The sequence below is a fragment of the Sarcophilus harrisii genome, chromosome 1 (genome assembly GCF_902635505.1).
Source record: "Sarcophilus harrisii chromosome 1, mSarHar1.11, whole genome shotgun sequence".
Classification (NCBI taxonomy): Eukaryota; Metazoa; Chordata; class Mammalia; order Dasyuromorphia; family Dasyuridae; genus Sarcophilus; species Sarcophilus harrisii.
Genome location: NC_045426.1, coordinates 591564762 through 591590073, shown reverse-complemented (window position 1 = coordinate 591590073; position 25312 = coordinate 591564762). Strand labels below are relative to the sequence as shown.

General features: G+C 34.5%; 1 protein-coding gene across 2 annotated transcripts in view; it reads right to left on the bottom strand.

Moving 5' to 3' along the window:
• Positions 1-25053, bottom strand: part of EMC2 (ER membrane protein complex subunit 2) — a 60817-nt gene extending 35764 nt beyond the window's left edge. For both annotated transcript variants that reach the window (XM_003760324.3, XM_031947118.1), the window contains exons 1-3: positions 24925-25053; positions 14007-14120; positions 2586-2650 (exon numbers count right to left, since the gene is read on the bottom strand). In XM_003760324.3, coding sequence (XP_003760372.1) covers positions 2586-2650; positions 14007-14120; positions 24925-24964 — 219 coding nt within the window. In that variant the 5' untranslated portion in view covers positions 24965-25053. The remainder of the gene's footprint in view (positions 1-2585; positions 2651-14006; positions 14121-24924) is intronic.
• Positions 25054-25312: the final 259 nt, after the last annotated feature.

Below are 25312 nucleotides of genomic sequence, written 5' to 3'. Positions count from 1 at the left end.
TCTAGGTCTTATAAAAATGGAGCACAATATTTTCAAAGATTATTTTTTTTCCCAAGCAGCTATATAAGTATCATCAGTATACCATAATTTCATACTATTTTTTATTAATACAAGATTAATTTGTAGACTAAAAAAAAGCATTTAATTTGGTACAGCAAAACACTGGCTCCTTTGATATTTGAAAATCATATTGTATTCCTTGAAAGAACAAACCTTTGTTCTACAATACTAATTATTAATATCAAGCAAAACACAAAAGTTTTGAACTTGCCAAAAGCATTTGTCACTGAAAAAGGTTTACAATACAGTTGAAATTAAATTAAAATGTCATAGAGATGGCAATTTCTTTTAATGGATGACACTGTGTTAATGAACACTGTGTTAATTAAATGAATAAATATTCATTTAATATCTAGTAAATGAGATCTGTAACTATTCAAAAGTCTGAAATGGAGAAAAATATGCCTCCCTTCTAGGCTACAATTCATAGCAGGATGAATCAAATCTATGAAGCTCACCCATCAATCAACATACACATATCCGACAAACAAAGCATACGTGTGCGCTATGCCCACAAGTGAAGAAGAAAAAAAGCAGAGCAAGTTGACTCTGGAAAACAGCATAATTCTTTAAATGATCCAAATTTTTACCTTGAAACAAAAGCCCATTTTTCTTATTTTTAAAAAAAGCAATGCTGACACCTATAATCTCATTAGTATAGAGCACTCCTGCTGTGGAACCTTTTTTTCTTTCTTTCTTTCTTTTTTTTTCTTTTCTTTTTTTTTTTTTTTGGGCTGAGGCAATTAGGATTAAGTGACTTGCCCAGCGTCACACAGCTAGGAAGTGTTAATTAAGTGTCTGAAAACAGATTTGAACTCAGGTCCTTTTGATTTCAGGGCTTGTGCTCTATCCACTGCACCAACAAACTACTCCTGGAATCTTTCTTTATGAATGCAAATCAGAAACTAACGTGTCATTTAGACATAAGGATACAAAGAGAATTTAAAAATTTAGACTAAATATATGTATCTCACACACACACACACACAATCATAGTGAAGATGGATGTAAAACATGAAATAAGGGCAATAAAACACATGGCACAGTTATTTAACAGTAATATCGTGAACTTTACGTAATAAATTGAGATGAATCTGAGAACGGAAGCTAAACACAACCGATGAAAAGGTATTTTTATAAGTTATATTGGGAGAAACCAGGATCAAAGGACATGGGGACAGGGCAATAATAGTATTAATACAGAAAAGATGCACAGCTCCTCGGTTTGCTACTGTTTGCTCCACAAAGGAAAAGGATCATTGCATTAAAAAGGATGACAATGGCAAATAGTGACCATCATGATGTCCAATATAACTTAAGGAAATAAAAAAAGAATACAGCTGCTTTTGATGAGTAAAAGTCACACTATCCAGATGAACTACATTGAAAGGTACTGAAAGAATGGGAAAATGCTATTGCTAAGCCAAATGTTAGAGATTTAAAAAAAAAAAAGTGTAGTATGAGAGAGATAATTAATTATGTGAAAAGTAGTTACCTTTCATCTCTATTGATATAGATATAAATTAAGGAACTGTTGGAGGGCTGTCAGAAAACAGACACAGATGTTGCTGCATCCCTTGCTATGATCTAATAAAATAAAAAACAAGGGAGGAGGGATCGACAGATAGTGAAGCAAAGGATGAAGGAAGAAGACAAAGGAGGGATCCTTAAGAGAGGGGATAGCAAGGCAAGTTATGGAGCAAAATTTAATTAAAGAGGCAACAAGGATAGGAAAGATGCATATGTCTTTGTGGGGTATGTGTAAGTATGTATGTATTTATGTATATATAAATACATCTTTTCTTAAAAGTAGCTTGCTGGGGAGTGGACAAAGGGGAAAAAAAGAATAAAGTAAATAAGGTACACGACAGAGAACTGAAGAACAATTTTAAAAAGAGTTAAAGAAAAAATGATCATTCATGAATATAATTTAGATATCATGTTAGATAATATATATATTAGAAGAAATTATATTCATGAATGATACACATATACACACATACTTTTTTGATCTGGAAATTTGTTGTTATATATTTTGAATCTTCCCTGACACACTGCTGAGCATATGACAATGTTCGTTCTCGTTCGTGTTCTCTCTCTCTCTCTCTCTCTCGTTTTATTTTATTTTGGATTTCTTGTCCATTTTCCCATTTTCCTTACTGTTTTTTCAAATTAAAAAAAAAGGCAAAAAAAGTGTTACAGGTGATATAGCTCCTAAAAGTTCCATAATTACATCAAAGCAGGAGGATATAGCAGAGGGAATAGTGGCTAGAAACTTTGTTACTGCACATATTCTGGCAGAAGAAAGAAGAAAAGGGGAGAATGTGGCTTCCCACTCCAGGACTACTCCCATTTATCTTTGATCAGTGTTTAATAACTCTATCATTAAAATTAAACTTTCTTTTACACCCTTAAAAAAATAGATTGCTTCCAAAGCATTTTAAAAATCTAAGTTACACCTTTCCATGCTAAACTGTAACTATATAGAATATGTAAGGCAAAGAAAATATAGTTTAAATACTTACCAATGCTAAGTCATCCCGACCATAGTCCAGAGCAGCAATCATCACTTGTTCATATATTATCCAAACTAGATAGACAAAAAGACGAACAAATGGAAAATTGTAAAATAAAAATGCTTAAAACACCTTAAAGCATCCCCTTTATTTTCCAATAGATGTAAATGACTCCTACCTTACTGAGAAATTCAAAATCATTAATTACTAGCTCTCTCATTTGCCCTCTTCCATTGCTCAAAATCCTTTTATATATTCATTCATTTTCTCCTCCTTTCTCTAACTCAATCCAATAAGGAATAAGTGCTTATATGTTAAGTGCTGGGGATACAAATACAAATGAAAAACTCCCTTTGCCCTCAAGGAGTTTATATGCTACAAGGATCATACAATATATAAACAGATAAGTGCAAATTATTGCGTCCAAAAATTTGAGGAGAGATTGTCATTCATTAGGGTTGGGGGTGCATGGGTCAGGAAAGATCCCTGAGAAAGCAGTGACCCTTCTACTTGTGCCCTCTCTCTCTTCCCATCAGCTATAGAACCTTCATCTATTCATCTTTCTTTTATCTTCAATCCCTCTCTAGCTACTGGCTCTCTACTTCAATTCTTATAAACTAAACATATTTCAATAACTATTATAATTGTCTCTTAATTGTTCTCCCCTCTCCAATCTAAACTCCATACTCTCTAAGGAATGGTCTGTCTCCCAAAACCTTTAGTGTCTCTTTCTTCTCTCTTCCTCAAACATTCTGGCATAAAATACAAAGTCCTCAACTTGACATTAAAAGACCTCTATATCCAGCTCCTACCTATCACTTTCCATTTCATGAGATCCACACTAATCAGACTGAGTACTAACTTTTCCCCAATTTTCTAATTCCATACTCTGACTCCATAGAGCTACACAAACTAACCATCAAGCTTGCCAATGTCCTCCAGAGGCCTTCAAAATTACATGATTTAATTCAAAACTATACCTCCACATAGACTTTTCTAGTCCTTTTGGTTGTTCTTTCCCTATTTCTTATGACCTTATATTTATCTGCTGTACATATTGTACTTCCTTTAGAAACTCTTTATGAACGGAAACTTATTGGTCTTTGTATTGCCAGATCCCTTTGCATACAGTTAGTGTTAAATATTTAATTTAAAACTTCCAAGAATCTCTCAGTTCTAGTTCTACCTTCTGAATTAACATGAAATAAATGTCTATACTTTGCCACACTATGGTTCTTTGAAAGTAATATTCTTTTTTCTCTAAAGACTTTTCCAAACCAAATACCACATCTTTTAACTGTCATCACATTACAATGCTTCTTTCATGTCCCTCGTGTTTGCCCTCACGTAAGTAACACCTGGTTTGTCACTGTTTCAAAATTGTTATACCCAGAACAAGAAAAAAAGAAAATTCAGATTTGTGGACCAATACTTTTAATCATTAGACAAATACTTAAGAGAGCATCTTATCTGTAGAACTGTTATAGTTGCTATGGAAAATAGGTCAAGGCATTCTTCTGGCTGTTCCTCATGCCTGGATTATTCTCCCTCCTCAATTGCACCTGACTTCCCTACCTTCCTTTAAGTCCCAACTAAAATTTCCACCTTCTATAGGAAACCTTTATCAATCCCTTTGAACTCTGGTGACTTTTCACTGTTAATTATTTCCTGTTTATCCTATATATAGTTTGCCTTATATATATTTCTGTACATGTGTTCTCCCGCATGTAGATTGTAAGCTCCTTGAGGGCAGGGTTTGTCTTTTGTGTCTTTTTTTGTATTTCTGGAGTTCAGAATAATTCCTGGCACCTAATAGGCACTGAATATGTTCATTGACTGAGTTGATACAAAGGTAAATAAGATAGTCCCTCTGTCCTCAAAAAAGCCTAAAAGAGAAAATTACAAATAAGAGAAAAAGGAAATAGGAAACTTAGTGGACAGAAGTAGACAAGGGCAAATTGTTGAAAGATATATATATGTTTTGATGGAGAGGTAAAGAAAGCGAATTTCATAAAAGAAATGACTTTGAAGTTGGTACTTGAAGGATAGGTACCATTTTAACGGTAGACAAGAAAAGTACATAAAACAAGCTCAGAAACTAGCAAGCATACCAAATTTTTGAAGTTGTATTTTATTCCATAGGCTATGAGGTGACATTGAAGGAATTTTAAGCATAATTACTATGTTCAAACTATTCATTAAAAAGATTAAGCATACATATAAGATGGAATTTTTTAAAAAGAAGTTTGGGTTAGGAAAAGGGAGAAATAAGAAACAGAAACTACTTCAAAGATTATCATAACACAAGTGAAAGGTGATTAAAATCTAAACTGTAGTGGTTACTCTGAAGTAAAAGACGATGACAAACTCAAATTATTACAGGGATAGAATCCAAGGAACTTAGTAAAAGACTAGATAGAAGAGATAAAGGTTATGCATCTTCTAAGAGATGCATAAATAATAACATTATTTAAAAAAAAAAAAAAAACAGCAGGCAATAAAACTTGGTTTGGTAGCCCAATTTTAGATAAATGAAATTGGAGGTACAGGTAGAGTCCGGGTAGATATGTGAGACAAAATAGCCCTTTGTTTCTAAAAAATAAAAATGGTTTCTGAGACTGGGATTGATGGGGACCACCACTGCAGCGACTATTAAGAGAAAAAAGGAAAAGATTGCAGAATTCTACAGAACACATAATCAAAGGTCCAAAGAAAAGCAGGCAGGGAAAAAAAAAAGGTAGAAAAAGGAATCATCAGCAAGGTATGGATACCAAAAGAGTACAGTATTAAAAGAAGGAAAAAAAGAGGAAACGGGTTAATTTCTTCATTTAATGGTAAAGGAAAAAGTGAGGATTATGAGGGCTTTATTTCTACCATTATTTCTAGAGTTCATAGAACTCATATGGAAAGGAAACAACTTTTTTCTTCAGCAAATGGAAAGAATATTTCTTTTTTCAACAAGTGGAAGAAAACAAGGTAAATAGGCTTAACTGTGTTTTTAAAAACTGCATACAAAAATACAAAAGAAAAATATTTTAAATATTTTGAAGTCGTATGTTATTCCACAGGCTATATTTTAAAATATTTATAGCAAATATGACAGATAAAATGCTCTCTAATACCTAGATCACATGGGTGCTTCCAAGTTTACAATGGTTAAATGGTGTCAGGATATAAATGTCGAAAGATGTAAACACAAGGTATTAATCAATGACTTAGGAATGCTCAAATTAATAACCCAAGAGAATCAAGTTAAAATAACTTTTGGCATCAATTTATTCATGATATTGGCAAAAATATTGAAAAGCAAAGACACAATACTGACAAGAGTGGGGCGGGGGGAGTGCATTCCTATAAATTAATTAAATCTTTTTTAAAGAGAAATTTGTAGTATATAATAACTTAAAAAAAAAAAAAATACTGACTTCATTCCTGAGCATATAGCCTGACAGTATTATAAAAAACTAAAAAGCAATCTTTTCAAAGATTTTCATAGCACTATTATTATATAACTGAGAAAAAAATGTGAAAGAATTCTTAAAATCCTTAGAAGAAGACAATGAAATAAATTATGACATATTAACATAATAAGTACTAAAAGGTAGTTAGGATATAAATAAACAAATTCTGAAAGAACTTTATGAAACAACGAAAAGGGGAGGGTGGGGAAATTCAAAAGCAAAATAATAGCTTATGTACCACTATGATATCAACCAATCAACAAGTGCTATTAAGTTTACACAATGTTCCAGGCTCTGTGGTAAGTGCTATAAGTACAGAGACAAAATAAATTTCCCTTCCCTTAATATACTTACAACCTAGTCAGGAAAAACAAAATAAACACACTAAATTCAGACCCAATAAAATCAAGGAATAAGTTACAAGCAGTAGCTTAGTCCTATCTTTTTGTAACAGGATAACTTAGCTAGAGGCTACTTAGGTATTTAAGTAGTCTGAAGTAGAGAAGATCTGAGTTCAAAAAGACATTTACTAGCTGTATAACCCTAGGCAAGTCATTTAATCTCTGCCTCAGTTTCTGCAACTGTAAAACAGAGAAATTAACAGCACCTATTTCACAGGGTTGTTACGAGTATCAAATAAGAAAATATTATGGAAATGCTAGAAGTATTTGTTAATAAGGAAAAACATAAAATATTATATATAAAAAAAAGCAATGGTATATGTAAAGGTGAAAGTGTATGGTTAGACAGAAATTACTTAAAAAAAAACAAACAAAACCTAAAGGTTTTAAAGATCAATATGAATTAGTAGTGTTATAACAGCAGCCAAAAATGATAATGTATACTTAGACTACATTAAAAGTTACATAGTTTAGGGAGGTAACAGTCCCTTATCACCTGTTTCTCATAAAGCTTCAAATTCAATACTATGTTCAGTTCTGGGCACCATGATTTAAGAAAGACACTGGCAAGCTAGGGAGTATCTAGAGAGAAGGCAATCAGAAAAACAAAAAATAGTTATCGTCCATGACATATGTGGATCTACTATGAAAATGAGCTTTAATATAGAGAAAACAAGACTCAAGAGGTTTTCTTCAAGTATCTGAAGGGCTGTCATGTGAAAGGCGGATCAGACTTGCTCTTTTTGCCACAGAAAATAGAAGTGAGAGCAAAAGGTGTAAGTTGCAAAGCTGTCAATATAAGCTTGTTAATGGAAAAAAACAAAACCACCTCACAATATGAGCTATCCAAAATGAAAATGGTCTGCCTCAAGAGGCGATGGGCTTTCCTTCCTTAGAAATCTTCAAACAGGTATTAGATAACCACTTCTCAGTTAAATTAAAGTTTTGTGTATGGAGTTGGGAGTGGCACCATCAAGGTACCTTTTTTAAAGAAATTTCTTAATTACATTAATTAAGAATTAATTAATTCTCCAATTACATGTAAAAAACAATTTTAACTTCTTTTTTCAAGTTTTGAGCTCCAATTTCCCATTCATTTAGAAAACAAGCAATTTGACATAGGTTATACATAAATCATACAAAATATATTTCCATGTAAGTCAATCTGTGAAAGAAAATGCAAACAAAAAAATTAAGAAAGTTAAAAAAAAAGTATCTTTGATCTGCATTCAGGTTTCACCAACTCTTTTTTGGAGATAGAAAATACCTTTCATCATAAGCCAAGGTGCCTTTCAACTTTAAAATTCTTTGACTGTATCAAGAGACCTCAAAGTAAATTGGAAGAGAAACAGTGAGGGAATGGAAATTGTTTACACCTGGAGATTAATTTAAGTGGAGCTTATAAGCAAGTTGAGTTGTATTGATAAATCAAATGTTAAAATCTAATTAAGACATTTTAAAATATAGTTTTGTGTCAGAAAACTCTTAATTTTTACATTTATTGTGTGTGACCTTCACTTACTTTGGCCTTGTCTTTCCCATCTACAAAATGGGTAAGATAATACTTACATTACCTCCTTCATAGTATTGTTGGCTTAAAAACTATAACATTAAGTGACCAATCATTTATTAAGCAACTATTATGTGCCAGGTACTAAGAACTAGGGATAGATAAAAGTTTGTCTAGTCAAAACTCCACATTTTACAGATGAATAAACTGAGGCTCAGATATTATGTGATTTGCCCAATGTCACTTTGTAAACCTTAAAACAGTGTATAATGATGGGCTCTTATTAATAGCAGTAGTAAAGAGATGTTGTATATAGATAGACATAGAGAAGAGCTAACAGAGAGAAATGAGAAACAGCACAGCATAGCAAAACTGACCTTGGAGTCAGGAAGGCCTGAGTTCAAATGCTATCTCTGACTCTCATTAGATGGGCAAATCACTTAACTTCTGAGCTTTTGTTTCTTTCGCTGTAAAGAAAAGGAATTAGGTTATATGGCATCAAATGATCCTTCCAGCTCTAATGCAAGATTATATAAACTGAAAGAACCAGACTTTGGAGGAAATAGGAGGAAATGGGAGTCAGTCCAAAGTAGTCAAAGAAAAGAAGCAACATGGACACTTCTTCCTCTCACAAAACAGAGAAGGAAAAGTTAGCTGATGATACAGAGAACTTTGTAGAGAAGAAATTTTAAGACGTTTATATCAGATGCAAAGTTAGTTTTCAAAGCTCTTGTCTCCCTGTACTATTACTGCTTGTCTTCTGCTAAACCTCAGCCCTAGATCACTCTTACACCTGTTTCTTCTACTCATGTGCACACAATCATGCTAACTAGATGCATTTTAAATTAATATCATTCAACTTCGACTGGGCTTTCACTGCAGCAAATTGATTCTTTTAATCAATCCTCAGCAACTTTCTCTCATGCTCCACAAAAGATTTTGCAAACCTTCTTTTCTCTCTTCAAGCCTCAACAAGATATTACTCCAAGCTTTCTTTCAGATGAGGACCATTCCCCTTACTGTACTGAGTACTATTAGGCTATTCAAATGAGATCCTGTGCTCTTCATTCAAAATCTAATGACATCATCTCTGTCCTCCTTTTCCCAATTTCCTACAAGATAGTCTTCCTTGCTCTTTGAGCTTCCATGGCCCTATTCTCTCCTAATTCTCCAACATTACCTAATTGTTGCTTCTCACTCTTTCTCCGGTTCATCACACAGATCACATTCCCTAAATGTAGATATTTCCTAAGGCTTGGTCTTAGGCTCTTTCCTCAGTTCTCTTAATAACTTCATCTATCCCGATAATTTTATTTATCACATCTTTACACATATGATTTCCAAATCTGTATATAGTTCCAAGCTCCCTCCAGACATTCAATTCCATTTCATTTATTAATTAAAACTGGAAGTCCTGAAGATCTCATCATTCCCAAAACAAAAATCATTACTTCTTCCAAATTCTCCCCTCTTCTACACTTAGCTGTTTTTGTCAATCAGAATTCTTCCAATCTTAAATTTGTCCTCTCCTTATTCTCTCTTACCATATAATCTATGTGGTAAACCAAATCTTGCTGTTTTTACATCCACAATATCTCTTAAACACAAACCCTTCTCTAGTCATACAATTACCATGAAGATTTCTTGATTTCTTGCAGAGATTAGCCTTCTAACTGGTCTTCCTGACTCATCTCTCCCTCTTGAGTGTTATTCTTTAAATTCAGATCTTATGGTAACATTTCTCTATTTAAAGCACTTCAATGAATTTTTTTTTATTTTTTTTTTTATTTAATAGCCTTTTATTTACAGGATATATGTATGGGTAACTTTACAGCATTAACAATTGCCAAACCTCTTGTTCCAATTTTTCACCTCTTACCCCCCCCCATTCCCTCCCCTAGATGGCAGGATGACCAGTAGATGTTAAATATATTAAAATATAAGTTAGATACACAGTAAGTATACATGACCAAAACGTTATTTTGCTGTACAAAAACAATCAGACTCTGAAATATTGTACAATTAGCTTGTGAAGGAAATCAAAAATGCAGGTGGGCATAAATATAGGGATTGGGAATTCAATGTAATGGTTTTTAGTCATCTCCCAGAGTTCTTTTTCTGGGCATAGCTGGTTCAGTTCATTACTGCTCCATTAGAAATGATTTGGTTGATCTCGTTGCTGAGGATGGCCTGATCCATCAGAACTGGTCATCATCTAGTATTGTTGTTGAAGTATATAATGATCTCCTGGTCCTGCTCATTTCACTCAGCATCAGTTCGTGTAAGTCTCTCCAGGCCTTTCTGAAATCATCCTGTTGGTCATTTCTTACAGAACAGTAATATTCCATAATTTTCATATACCACAATTTATTCAGCCATTCTCCAACTGATGGACATCCATTCAGTTTCCAGTTTCTAGCCACTACAAAAAGGGCTGCCACAAACATTCGTGCACATACAGGTCCCTTTCCCTTCTTTATAATCTCTTTGGGATATAATCCCAGTAGTAACACTGCTGGATCAAAGGGTATGCACAGTTTGATAACTTTTTGAGCATAGTTCCAAACTACTCTCCAAAATGGTTGGATTCGTTCACAACTCCACCAACAATGCATCAATGTCCCAGTTTTCCCGCATCCCCTCCAACAATCATCATTATTTTTTCCTGTCATCTTAGCCAATCTGACAGGTGTGTAGTGGTATCTTAGAGTTGTCTTAATTTGCATTTCTCTGATTAATAATGACTTGGAGCATCTTTTCATATGACTAGAAATAGTTTCAATTTCTTCATCTGAGAATTGTCTGTTCATATCCTTTGACCATTTTTCAATTGGAGAATGGCTTGATTTTTTATAAATTAGAGTTAATTCTCTATATATTTTGGAAATGAGGCCTTTATCAGAACCTTTGACTGTAAAAATATTTTCCCAGTTTATTGCTTCCCTTCTAATCTTGTCTGCATTAGTTTTGTTTGTACAAAAACTTTTCAGTTTGGTATAATCGAAATTTTCTATTTTGTGATCAGTAATGATCTCTAGTTCTGCTTTGGTCATAAAGACCTTCCCCTTCCACAGGTCTGAGAGGTAAACTATCCTATGTTCCTCTAATTTATTAATAATTTCATTCTTTATGCCTAGGTCATGAACCCATTTTGACCTTATCTTGGTGTACGGCGTTAAGTATGGATCAATGCCTAGTTTCTGCCATATTAGTTTCCAATTTTCCCAGCAATTTTTATCAAACAGTAAGTTCTTATCCCAAAAGCTGGGATCTTTGGGTTTGTCAAAGACTAGGTTGCTATATTTGTTGACTGTTTTATCCCTTGAACCTAATCTATTCCACTGATCAACTAATCTATTCCTTAGCCAATACCAAATAGTTTTGGTAACTGCTGCTCTATAATATAATTTTAGATCTGGTACAGCTAAGCCACCATCATTTGATTTTTTTTTCATTAATTCCCTTGAAATTCTTGACCTTTTGTTTTTCCATATGAACTTTGTTGTTATTTTTTCTAGGTCATTAAAATAGTTTTTTGGGAGTCTGATTGGTATAGCGCTAAATAAATAGATTAGTTTAGGTAATATTGTCATCTTTATTATATTTGCTCGCCCTATCCAAGAGCATTTAATATTTTTCCAATTGGTTAGATCAGACTTAATTTGTGTGAAAAGTGGTCTGTAATTTTGCTCATAAAGTTTCTGATTTTCCCTTGGCAGATAGATTCCTAAATATTTTATATTATCAGTAGTTACTTTAAATGGAATTTCTCTTTGTAACTCTGACTGTTGGATTTTGTTAGTGATATATAAGAATGCTGATGACTTATGTGGGTTTATTTTATAACCAGCAACTTTGCTAAAGTTGTGGATTATTTCTAATAACTTTTTAGCAGAATCTCTGGGGTTCTCTAAGTATACCATCATGTCATCGGCAAAGAGTGATAATTTGGCCCTAATTGCCTATTCTTATTCCTTTAATCTCTTTCTCAGCTCTTATTGCTAAAGCTAGCGTTTCTAATACAATATTAAATAGTAACGGTGATAGTGGGCAACCTTGTTTCACTCCAGATCTTATTGGGAATGGTTGCAGTTTGTCTCCATTACATATGATGCTTACTGATGGTTTTAAATAGATGCTGCTGATTATTTTAAGGAAAAGTCCATTTATTCCTATACTCTCAAGTGTTTTTAATAGGAATGGATGTTGGATTTTATCAAATGCTTTTTCTGCATCTATTGAGATGATCATATGGTTTTTGTTAATTTGGTTATTAACATGGCCAATTATATTGATAGTTTTCCTAATATACTTCAATGACTTCTTAATACTTTTAGAAAAAACACAAATTCCTTTATTAAGCTTTTAAATCTCTTCACAACCTAGCCACAACCACTCTTTCTCCTCCTCATATTGTATGACCTAAGGAAAGTGAGCTCATTATTCCTCATACATAGCACTCTGTACCCTAGGCTGGATGGTATTTTCTCTTCACTTCCATATCACAGATTTCCTCTCTCTCTTTAAGAACTAGTTTAAGCACCTTCTACTACATGAAGTCTCTCTTGATCACATTAACGGCTAATAATTAATTAGCAGTCCCTAAAACTAATTTTTAAAAGTACTTAGTAATTATTATATAGGCTTACATATACTTTTATTGCCTCCTCAATAGAATGTAAACTTCTGGTAAAGAAGGATTGTATCATTCATTATCACTATAGTCTCAAAGCTTTTCACAATGTTAGTACTGAAGAAATCCTTGACTGAATAAGGACTTGATTAGGCACTGAGAAGAGTATAAAAGTTTTGGAATAGCTGCTGTGGGGACTAAAACAGGCCAACAATAAATAGGGAAACTATTACTTTCTTTAATATAATTATTTTATTTTTATTTACATCTAATTCACTTTTTGGGTAAAAATCTGTAAGACTTTTTCATATGCTGTTATCCTAAATTATTTTCTCTGTAATTTTAAATGGAGAATTCTGAATTTATTTCTTGTGGCTTCCGGCCAATTCAAAACTAACAAGATCAAAAGAATCACATGGAACTATTATACCTCTATTCCATCAGGAAATGAGATAAACAGGCCTTCTAAATCCTCAAGCAAAACACTGATAAAAATGACAAATAGGAAATCACCAAGGACAGAACTCACTGCGCTCCCAATACAATGATAGCAATCCATTAATCTGACCATAGTTATTCAATCTGCCACAAATATACTGCACTTTATTAATATAGGTATAAAAGATAAGTTGGTCAAATACTTACTAAAATCAATGTATATAATGGTAAGAAGGAATTTCAGCTGTGTAATAAAAGCACTAACAAGACAGATCCAACTTTAATTTTATAGGATGAAAAAGAGACTCAGTAAAGTGAATTACTTTAATTCCAAGATCAAACAGCTAGAAAGTAGCAAAACTATTTTAATTTTTAATCCTCCTTACTTAATTCTAAAAGTAGAGTTTTGTTTTGTTTTGTTAATTCCAATTACTAGATCAACAAAATTTCTTTAATGCTGCACTATGGTATATAAAAGCATACTACCACTAAAGTCCTCTTTTAATAATTCACTGTGGTTTGGAAGTAACCCTGGGTTTTTCAAAGTCTAAGGCAATAATAATGATTTCTTGCCAATTCTACCAAGCTGGAAATGTTGTAATGACCTAATAAAGTATTTACTGTATCTGTTGCCCAAGGATAGACAAAATTTGGAGAGTGTTAACCCAGGTTAACTTCAGGGGGATGAATTTTTGGTCATAGTAACTCTTGAATGTCATCTGCTAAATTAAAATTAGGTTGCTTATTCACATCAGTAAGGAAAAAAAAATCACTGATCTGTGATATAGGGTACAAATCACCCAAAACAAAATTCAGCAGCTAAAGCATCATATAAAGGAATTCATAACCTGGAATCAACAATGGATAGGTATATGAAAAGTAGGTGATATCTGTAGCTCTTGGGTGGGTCATCTACTGGCAACTGAGTTTATTATAAAAATATATATAAATGTGTATACTAATATGTTTAAAAAATTAAAAGCTTACCATCATCTCCAAGCTTGGAAGCATATTCATTAATTAACTCCTCTCCAACTTCTACTATCTGTTCACTATTTCGGTAGTTTTCTTCCCTCCATTTTCTCATTTTATCCCGCATTTCTGAAAAACAAAAAACATTTTTTGGGTCAATAACAAATTCAAAAATGCAAAATCAATTTATAATTAAACGGTTTATAAATTTTAATTAAGATTTTAATTAAAAATTAAATTCAGAGAAGAAGTATAGCATAATGGATAGAGGTGAGACCTTGGGAGTCATTAAAATCTAGATTAAATTCCTTTTTCAGGTGGATACCAGGTGTGACCACAGGAAAACCACTCAACCTTTCAATGCCAAAAACAAGTAATCATATAGGGGAATGTGACCAAAAAGCAACCTATCAGTGAAAACTTTTAGGCTTTGCCCCTCGAACAGAAGACTGTATATACAACTTATATAGACTGACTGTACTAATATATGCACATACTACAAAATATGCACAAAAATACCAACTAAAAAAGGATAAAATGAATATCAATATTTTTAAGACAGAATATATTTTTTAAAAATTATTAATGCTATGGAAAGTAGTGTGCAGTAAACAGAGAACTTGCCATGAATCTAAGAGATCTGAATTCAATTCCCATCTCCAATATATACTGACTGTGTGATTCTAAGTAAATGAAACATTTATTAAATACTTATAAGTGGCAAACATTGGAGATACAAAAAGAAAAAGATAACAATCCCTGTGATCAGAGTTTTAAGAGAGATGGTCTCTGAAGTGAGGCTACCTGCCTCTCCTTGGGTGTCCTGCTGCTTCTCAGCAAGGAAGGCATGAGTTTCTGGGGTATGGTAGTTGGTTGACCATTGGAGGGTAATTCTGGACCCTTTCTCTATAGCAGATGTCTTCTGAGATAATGCCATGAAGGCTGACCTAGAAATACTGATGGTCTTGAAATTGCTGCCACTCCAGCAATTTCTGTCTGTTCAGGAAAACTGGTCAGCAGTTGTTGCTGCTGGTGATAAGAAATGTAGATCCCACCTCCCCAATGATTTCTTCCTTCAATAAAGAGTACAGGGGCTATACTGGAAGCAAATACAGTGGGGTTTGCAGGGAATTGATATTCTTTAGGCTTTAAGTCTCAGGATACTAGGTTGTCACCATTAAGAGTATAATTTAAGGAGGTCAAAGAAAGAGGAAAAGATCCCATATATACAAAATTATTTATAATAGTTAAGTATTAAAGAACTAGATTGAAAGTATTTCTTTATTGGGGGATGGATGAATGAACTGTTATAGTAAACATTACAGAATGTTTCCATTCCATTCCATTCCTATGTTAACTGCTTAGAAATTATAAATATAAAGAATTCAAAGAAATTTTGTAAGAATTTTATAAAATGACACAAAGCAAAGAAAAGAATAAAGTAACAGACTACAGAAGCAGAATAAGACATACAATTTTATTCATTGCTAATTTGTTGATTTATTTTGTTTGACTGTATTGGTTTATTCCAAGTTTTACAATAGGAAGCAGTAATAGGCAAATGACTGTAGACATAAAAAAAGAATATCAATAAAATATATTTATTTTTAAAAAAAATGACTTGATAGAGCAAATTTTAGCCTATTAAGATTCCTCCAGCAATGAAACTGCTATGTATATGTTAACTTAACAATTATTTGTCAGTACCAGAAAAACATAAAAGCAGAGGAATATATACTTCCTAAAAAATGTTTGTTAACTATCATGGAAGATTTATTATACAGGATCAAAGCGGAAAAGATTTCCTTAATTTTGGAAGGGATAACTTGGAGGGGATATTCTATTAACTTCATAAAGCTACAGATTAAAAAGTTTCCTCAATGGTTCAAATGAGAAACTTTTAATAATCCTCTTGGAAAAAAAAAAGTGGAAAAAGTTGCACACTATCCAAAATATGACATACATTTGGATTAATAGTTCATTAATTCATATCTTGGGCAGGCAATACAGATGGATAATGAGCTGGGTCCAAAAAAGAAGAACAGAAACTAGATTAAATTAAGCTTCTTTTTCTATGACAGTTAATAAGTATCTGCTGACTGACCAGTTTGGAAAACTGCATTTCACTGATGGCCCAAAGTCTATTTTTTTTAAAAAAAAACATTACTATTCAATGGTATATGACTGTAATTCATCAAACTTTGTCATCTCCCAGAGAATCAAAATTGCCAGCAATACAAAAAACAATGGAAAAAGATAATCACCAATAATGACTTGCAAATAAGAAGTAGAAAATACTTGTATTTTATTTAACCGGGCCCTCAAACACCAAGGCAATTATTAACTCTACCCATCCCATCTCCTCTATAAGAGATAGCCCCTTCTGTCTTCTTCACTTCAATCTCTCCCTGTTGTCTATAAACAAGCTCACATCTCCATGCTCAAAAAGCCAACAATTGATTCTATTACACCCATGGCTATTGTCCTCTATATTGTATGTCCTTTGTAGCTGAATTACTTGAGAAGACTATAATAAATGTATAAAAGTTCTCTTCTCTCATTCTTTTTAACCACTTACAATACAGTTTCCAATTCCATCATTCCACCAAAACTGCTCTGTTCAAAAATTAATGTAATGATCTCTAACTTAACAAATACTTTTTTCTCAATCCTCTCATTCTTCTCGATCCTGCACACTGTCGATCACTCTCATCTCCTTAATATATTTTTCTCTCTAGGTTTTTGAGACAACACTCTCTGCTGATTCTTCCTACCTATTCAAACTCTTCTATAGAGGAATAATGACTGGCCTCTCTAGTGTTCCACAAACAAGATACTCCTCTCTGCTCAAGTCCTTCTCTGTTTGGAGATCTCTCATTTCTCACAGCTGCCACTGGCTTCCTTTACGTCCCAACTAATATTCCATCTATTACAGAAAGTCTTTTCCATTGCCCCATTTCCAGGAGGATTCCTTCCTTTATAAAGACTACTTACCTGTTGTCTCATCCATGAGACTGTGAGGTCCTTAAGGACTGGGACTGTCTTTTAGTTCATTTTGTAACCCCAACATTTTATATAGTGTCTGACACACATAGTAGGCTCAAGTGCTTATTGACTGACTAAAAGTCATATTAAATTATAAAAAATTAATGATATTTTTTCAGAGAATATTTTCCCATTCAAAGTCTTTTAATCTCAAACTTTACACACTTGTAAAAAAAAAATTTTCAGAAATTTGGTTAATCTTATTAAAGTCTACATTTCTGTAGAACCTTAGAGTAATTTCATTATCTTCCTTATATTCAATCAAGCACAACACCTAACAGCACTTTGAAATATGTCTAGAATTCCTCTCCATTCCTATTACTTCCTATCATCAACTCTTATTAGCAGACTTAGACTGCTCCATAATCAATTTTAGCATTTAAAATATGCTAGGTGCTGTGCTAAGTATTGGAGATATAAAGAAAAAAACAGTCCTTGATCTTGGGTAGCCCACAAGTTAATAGAGGAAGACAATATGAAAATAGCTAGGCACAAACAAGATATGTACTAAGTTTTGGGGAAGAAATTTCATAAAGGCACTAAGATCTACAACTATTAGAAAAAATCTCCTGCAGAAAGTGCAGGCTTCTTTTAAGCATGAAGAAAGCCATGAGGAAGTAGGAAGGATGAAAAGGAAGTAGTGCATTCAAGGAACAGCAGGCAGCTGTTTTTTAGCCCATATTTTAGGCTGTATGAGTTATCAGGAAGAGGAAAGGGAAGTTATCATAAGAAACAAAGACTGAAAGATAGGAAAGTTTATGAAAAGCTTTATATGCCCAATAGAGGATTTTGTATTTCATCCAGGTAACATAAGTCTTCTTAAACTCTGACCCTAAAGACCTATCTTCCTTAGAGCTGCCAGATCCTGAACATCACTACCAGACATATCTTTCAAAAAACAAACAAAAAACCTGCAATATATTAGAAACAATGTGACATAGTACAGTGGGATCAAACATCCAATAGTCACACAGGGACAAATCAGATTAAAATATAATTGAGAAATATTTCACAAAATAAAAATTCAACAGAACATGTAAATATGTGGTTTTCTAAGTCAATATGTGGCCAGCTGTATGATTTAGAGGCCCCTGCTTCTATTTGAGTTTGACCTCACTGAAATAGTAGAGACTCAAATCAAACACCAACCAATTGCTATCTACAGAGCAGACAACTAATCCTTAGCATTCTGGTAAAGGAAGAGGTGGCATTTGTCAAATGAATAAAATCACCATCTACCTCAAGAATCATACCTCCCTTCTTACCCAAAAGGAAAAAAACATGCAATGATCAACTATAAAAGACTTAGTTCTTCTCAGTGGTTCAGTGATCCAAGGCAATTCTAATAAATTTTGAATAGAAAATGGCATTTTGCATCCAGAAAAAGATCTATGGAGATTGAATGTAAACCAACAGACACTCCGTTCATTTCTGAGGGGGGAGAAAAAAGGAGGAAAAGAATGTTCCCCAGATCACTTGGCGCCTGCTGCCATCCTATGTTCTCCATCACTGAGGAAAGCAACCCCTGTAGAGAGATAGCCCACCAATCAACACTAGTCACAAACCAACTACTAAGGATAAGCAAGTAATCCACAAATTTTTAGGAATACTAGCACCCTCCTTCCCCTCCCCCCAAATTTACCAGAGTCTTTACTATTTCCCTTCAAGCCCCCACAGTTATTTAGAGAAGCAAATGCTGTTGCCCAACAAAAGCTTCTGCAGGTGCCATAGCCTTTGTCTCTTCAGGGTGCCAAAGAAGTTCTCAACCACCAAACCTGTTCAATACTAAACCTAAGAACATCATATATGCTTTTATCAGTGGAAATGACATTAAAAGACGCAATACTTTGCCTTTCCATCCTAAGTGTTATAGGAACTTTCCATTTAAAATACAAATGAAACCTTCTCTGTTTCCTCCATTAGAAGTTAAGGTACCAGAGAACAGGAGATAATACCTTTTTTGAATACCCATTGCTTGGTACTGGGCTTCAAACATATAAATACTTAAAAACTTTTTAAAAATTCATTCATTCAAATCCTTCCCTGACACCAGTTTTATGACTGTGCAAGTCACTAGATTCAATAAGTATCTATTATGTCCTAGATACTTGGAATACAAAGAAAGGGGAAAAAAGCTTCTGCCCTTGAAGTTACTTTCTACCAGAGTTAATAATACATATACAGATAAAGAAATGCAAAATATAGAAAAAATAATTTTGAAAAGAGAGAACATAAAGGGGAGTAGAAATCAAAGTACCTTTCTGAACAGACTTCTTTCAAATGCAGTAGACTCCCATCTTGATATACCCAGTCCAGTGATCATACAAACCTTCATTCCAGATCCTGTACTGCATTCTTCCTCATTTCTATCCACCTAAGCCTCTTCTAGTGTTCTCTTCCATATCTAGTAAACTTGTTTTCATTTTAATGTCTTTTCTTCCTATTTCCCTCCTCCTACTGGTTCTCAATGAGACCTGGCTCTTTCATAATAATGCAGCATCCTTGGACACATTCTAAGAATTAGTTGCACTTTCATTTGTACCTCTTAAAAAAAAAAAAAAAAAAAAAAAGCTATGTTTTACTTAAGAGTCACACAGCTAGAAAAGTCTGAAACAGAATTTGAACAACTCTTCCTAATTACAAGTTCATGGCTTTATTCACTATACTAGCTAGTTGTTATGTCCACAGTATAATCATATTAGATATGTAACTAGACAAATTACTTGAGTCCAAGTCTTGTTCTCTCAGGTGTAAAACAGGGATAATAATACTTACATTACTTATCTCAAGGATTTATGGGGAAAATACTAAATAAATCTTGGTGTATAAAATAAATGTGAACTAATTATGAAATGCCACATCTTCTGCTGGTCATTATTTGTTTCACATATGGTATCGTCTCCCCAACTAGATTTTAAGACAAATCAACAAATATTTATTAAGTGCCTTCTATGTGCTAGGCACAGTGCTAAGATCTGGTGACATACATAAAAAGGGCAAAAAATAAAGTTCCTGACCTCCAGGATCTCACTTTCTAACAGAGGAAAATGACTGGCAAATGACTATGACTTTTGTAGGAAGTGGGATTTGAGATGAGTCTATGAAGAAAACTAAAAGGCAGTAGTCAAAAGTATAGAGACAGTGATTGAGTCCTGAGATGAGTATCCAATGAGATGAAGAGCAGGAAAGCCAATGTTTCTGGATTGTAGAGGATATGGAAGGGAGTACGATATAGGAATATTGGAAAGGGACCAGGTTACAAAGGCTAAACAGAGGTTTTTATATTTGATTCTGGGGATGATAAGGAACTTCTGGAATTCAAGTCATGGAACAACATAATTGGAGCCTATGTTTTAAAAGAAAGTCACTTTTGCAATTGAATGGAGGAATGATTAAGAATCCAGAGAAATTTGAAGCAAGAGATGTTATAAAGTTAAAATCAACTTGGCAATGCACAGGATATGAGAGGTGAGTGTGAATAAAGAATCAAGTGAGTTTGAGCAACTGGAAGAATGGTGATGCCTTTAACAGTAATGTACTAGAAGACAGGACAGTTGAGGAAAAATGGTAATGAGTTCTATTTTGGATAAGGCAAGTTTGAGGTGTTCATTGTACAAAAGGCAATTAAAGATAGAAGACTGATAGATAAGAGCCTAGGGATAGCCAAATAAAATTAAGAATCATTTGCATACAAATAACTGAATTTATGGGAGCTGAGGAGATCACAGAGTAATACAATAAAGATGGAGAATAGGTCCCACAATAGAACATCCTGGGATTAGATGGCTTGAAATACCTGATGCTAATAGTTGTGACCTACAGGAGAATCAGCAAGAGGCTGAGGTAGAAGAACCAAAAGAAAACATTGATTAAAAAAAAAAAAAAATCTAGGAGAAAAAAAAAAAAAGAGTATCAAGAAAAGGGCAAGTAAGAAGGTCAAAAACTGCAGAGAGGTCAAGAACAAGGACTGTTAAAAAGGTCAGTAGATTTGACCAATAATAGATTAGTACTTTTAAAGAGAACAATTTCAGTTGAATGATGAAATTGAAAGCCAGATTATAGAAAGTTTTAAAATAGAGCAAAGGAGATGGAGACATGGCTTCAAGATTGTCTCTCTATTTTGCAAAGACACAAATCTGTGGGTATTTTAAGTACAAATATTTCAAAGCATAGTTAAATTTTGGAGGAAGCAGTTTCAGTTGAAAGATGAGGTAAGAACCCTTGCTGCAGAATCTTTAGGACCATTTAGAACAATGGCATAAAACTTTTATAGAAATGGGGACCTCTTATCAATACATAATGATCCCTGAAGGGCTATATACTGACTTGGTTTTAAAATGTGATAGGGCCTTTGTTTTTGCTGTATCTTTATTTTGTTAACTATTTCCCAAATATATTTTATTGCAAGTTTGACAGCTCTGTTATGCAAGTTTGATAGCTCTGTTTTAGAAGATAGATGTGGAAATACCTATTTTGGAATACCCAAGAGCTTTTTGTTTCACAGGTCTCTTTGGCAGCCTAGTAAAAATTATGGATCCCTTCTCAGAATAGTATTTTTAAATACACAAAATAGATTACAAAGGATTTAAAGGAAATTAATTATATCTAAATGGTTATACAAACATACGCATGCATGTGTGTATGTATATGTATAAATATACATATAAATATACACACACATTGAAACAGATATATATTTCAAATATCCCAGGTTAAGTGCCCCTGCCTGTTCTAATCAAAATCTCTCACTTTAAACAAGACAACATAGGGAAATGATATGAAATAATTGCCAAAGACAGAGATGTCTCAGGGCAGAAGAAAGGCCCACCACTAAAGTCTACTAACAGCCAAATAATTCACATATACCCATTTTATTGACCAAAAACCAACTTGCTCAAATCACATAGCTAGTTATTGAACTAGCCAAACCTAGAATATCTCTAAATTCTAATCCATTCTTCCTTTTCCATGGGTTTCTAAAGAAATTATTGATAGACATATACTAAAATCTTGCTCATGTTTGTTATTCTTCCAAATACTCTAAAGTACAAAAGTAGTTTGCTTTTGTTTTTCCATCAGATAAAGTAATAAAATATAACTTTCTCCCCTCCCAAGTCAATCAGTAAGTCAACGTGCTGCAATAAAAACTCAAGTTCTCAACTTGCCAAGGCATTGTTTATACCATCAAGGAAAGATTTCTGGTCTTCCAGAAACTTCTTAAGCTTCTTAAGAAGCTTAACTCTGAAAATCTAATTCAGAGTGCTCCTATAGATCATCTTTCTAGGTAGCCTTCCATCAAAATATTTTATCTGAAACAGATTCATGCTACCAAAAATACTTTTATTTATCTCATAATAAATAAATTATATTTATTTATCCTTGTTATAAGAACAAGGAGATACTTGTACAGGGATGTAAGGCTTACAACATGTTTGATATCCATACATTTAGACACATATCCACAAACCTTTAAGATTAGGTGATAGATATAATTGAAATCTAGGGAAGTTTAGTGACTTGCCTGCCCATAGTGACATAAAAATGAACCCAGTTCTTTCAATGCTCAGGACTACCTGACATGCCAGAAGCTCTCAAAACATTTTTGTCCTGTGGTGAAATAGAGAATGACCAATGGACAACTTGCATCCAGCATGTTATACATACAATGTTAAATGATCTAGATCAAGATCTCTTTTAGTAATATGATAAAGCCTATGAACCTCTTCTTAGAATGATGTTTTTAAATACGTACAAAGGATTACAAAAATTTATTGAAACTTATCAAAATATATTTTTAAATAAGTTCACATATTTCAGGTTAAGAATGCCCCCTTTCAAAAAATTTCATGGTTTCTTATGACCTCCTGTTTGGCATTCAAAGCCTTTCTTTAACGCGGCCCCCTCTTACCGTTTTAGTCTTTTTCCATCTTCCTCTCTAATACTTTTTGATCCACTAAGTGACCTGTATTATTCTTTGCACATTTTCTTCTTATTGTACATTATTACACCTGGAGGTGATTGCCCAGGCCTGGAATTCACTTTCTCTTCATCTCATATCTCTGGCTTCCTTAAAGTACAATCCAAAGCCCATCTACTACAAAAAGCTTTAAATGAACTGCTTTAATGCTAGGGCCTTTCTTCAGTTTATGTTTAATTTATCACATGTACGTTATCTACCCATTTATCTCTCTATCATATGTCTCTCCTTATTATAATTCATCCTTCATTTACTTAGTGAAGAAATCTTCCTCAAGTAAAGGTTCTTCATCATCCTCCTCCCTCTTCAATAAACTCCAGTGGCTTTTTATTGCAGAAAGAAGCAAATACAAAGTGTTATTTGGCATTCAAAGCCAGCATAACCTTGCTCCCTCCAAATTTTCTTTCTTACACCTTATGCTACACCACACACTATTTGATCCCAATGACACTCAATCTCTCAGTTCTGCATTTTTCCTAAACCTTGCATTCGACTTCCCAGGCTTCTTCCAAGTTGCACCTAAAATCCCATCTTTTATTGGAAACTTTCCCCAACCTTCCCCGTTAATTATTCCCTACTTATTCTGTATACAGTTTGCTTTGTGTATATTTGTTTGCATGTTGTTTCTCTATTAGACTCTAAATTCCCTAAGGACAGAGACTGTTGCCTCTTCTTGTATCTCTTAACATTTAATGCAGTGCCTGGTACATAGCAGGCGCAGAATAAATGGTTACTGACTGACCTAGAAACCTAGTCACGTAGCTGGTCTAAGAATTCTGTGATTTTTAAGGACTTCCAGGCATACAAATGTGCCCTAGTCAAGCACAGCGATGAGCAGGTCAAAAAGGAATGCCTTCCCGGGTAAATGCCGGCCTAGAATTTCTCACCCCCTGACAGTCCTCCAGTGAGGAAAGGCAATGAATTTTGGGGTCAGTCCAACAGGATGATTTCAGAAAGGCCTGGAGAGACTTACACGAACTGATGCTGAGTGAAATGAGCAGGACCGGGAAATCATTATATACTTCAACAACCATACTATATGATGACCAGTTCTGATGGACCAGGCCATCCTCAGCAACGAGATCAACCAAATCATTTCTAATGGAGCAGTAATGAACTGAACCAGCTACGCCCAGTGAAAGAACTCTGGGAGATGACTAAGAACCATTACATTGAATTCCCAATCCCTATATTTATGCCCACCTGCATTTTGGATTTCCTTCACAAGCTAATTGTACAATATTTCAGAGTCTGATTCTTTTTGTACAGCAAAATAACTGTTTGGTCATGTATACTTATTGTGTATCTAATTTATATTTTAATATATTTAACATCTACTGGTCATCCTGCCATCTGGGGGAGGGGGTGGGGGGTAAGAGGTGAAAAATTGGAACAAGAGGTTTAGCAATTGTTAATGCTGTAAAGGTACCCATGCATATAACCTGTAAATAAAAGGCTATTAAATAAAAAAAAAAGAAGTTTGGGGTCAGTGAAACAAAAGAATAATGGACAATATATGAGAGCAAGCCATGAGCCCAGGGGCTTTTCAACAAACCCTCCCGATCAGACTGCAGTTCCCTCCAGAACCCGGGGTGCCTTCCTGGCCCGGTCCAAGTCACTTTCACTGCCTCCGTGGATGCAGCGAGAGGAACTTACCCACGCCGCATGGCGCCCAGACCAAGAGGCGACCCGGGGTCGGTAGGACAAATTAGGTCAGCAAATCCGGAGGAGCCAACGCAGAGGCCTCCGCTAGGACCACTGCCCCGGGCCTAGGCCGGGGTGCGCCTGAGACCCTGCCTCAGCTCCGACAGTCAGAACCACAGCAAGGCATCCCGCAGGACCCAGTCTCTAAGGGACAATTGCGGGGCTGACCCTTCCGCACCCTCCCAATCTCAACCTCTAAACGGTTACCTTCCCAGGTCACGTCGTAGAGCTCGGAAACCTTCGCCATCTTCCCCAAGCCCAGAACCACTGAGGAGGAGGGCTTGCGTGAAGGCGTCACGTGACTAGCGCCGTGAGCGGTAGATGATGACGTATGCGCGAGCCCATTGGCCTAGATCCTGGGAGGGAGGCGGGCGTGGATAGTGATGCACGTGGGACTGCTCGGCGGCGGCTTGGAATAAGGAGGCGGAGACACGCGGGGGCGGAGCTAAGCGAAGGGGGAGGAGGAAGGCCGGGATGACAGGTGTAGGGGATCCGCGGAGCAAGCTCCCGGGATTTTGTTCGTTTCTGACGTGTGATTTTCCTTTATTGATTATCAATAATTAGATAGATGGTAGCTAGATAGACAGACAGACAG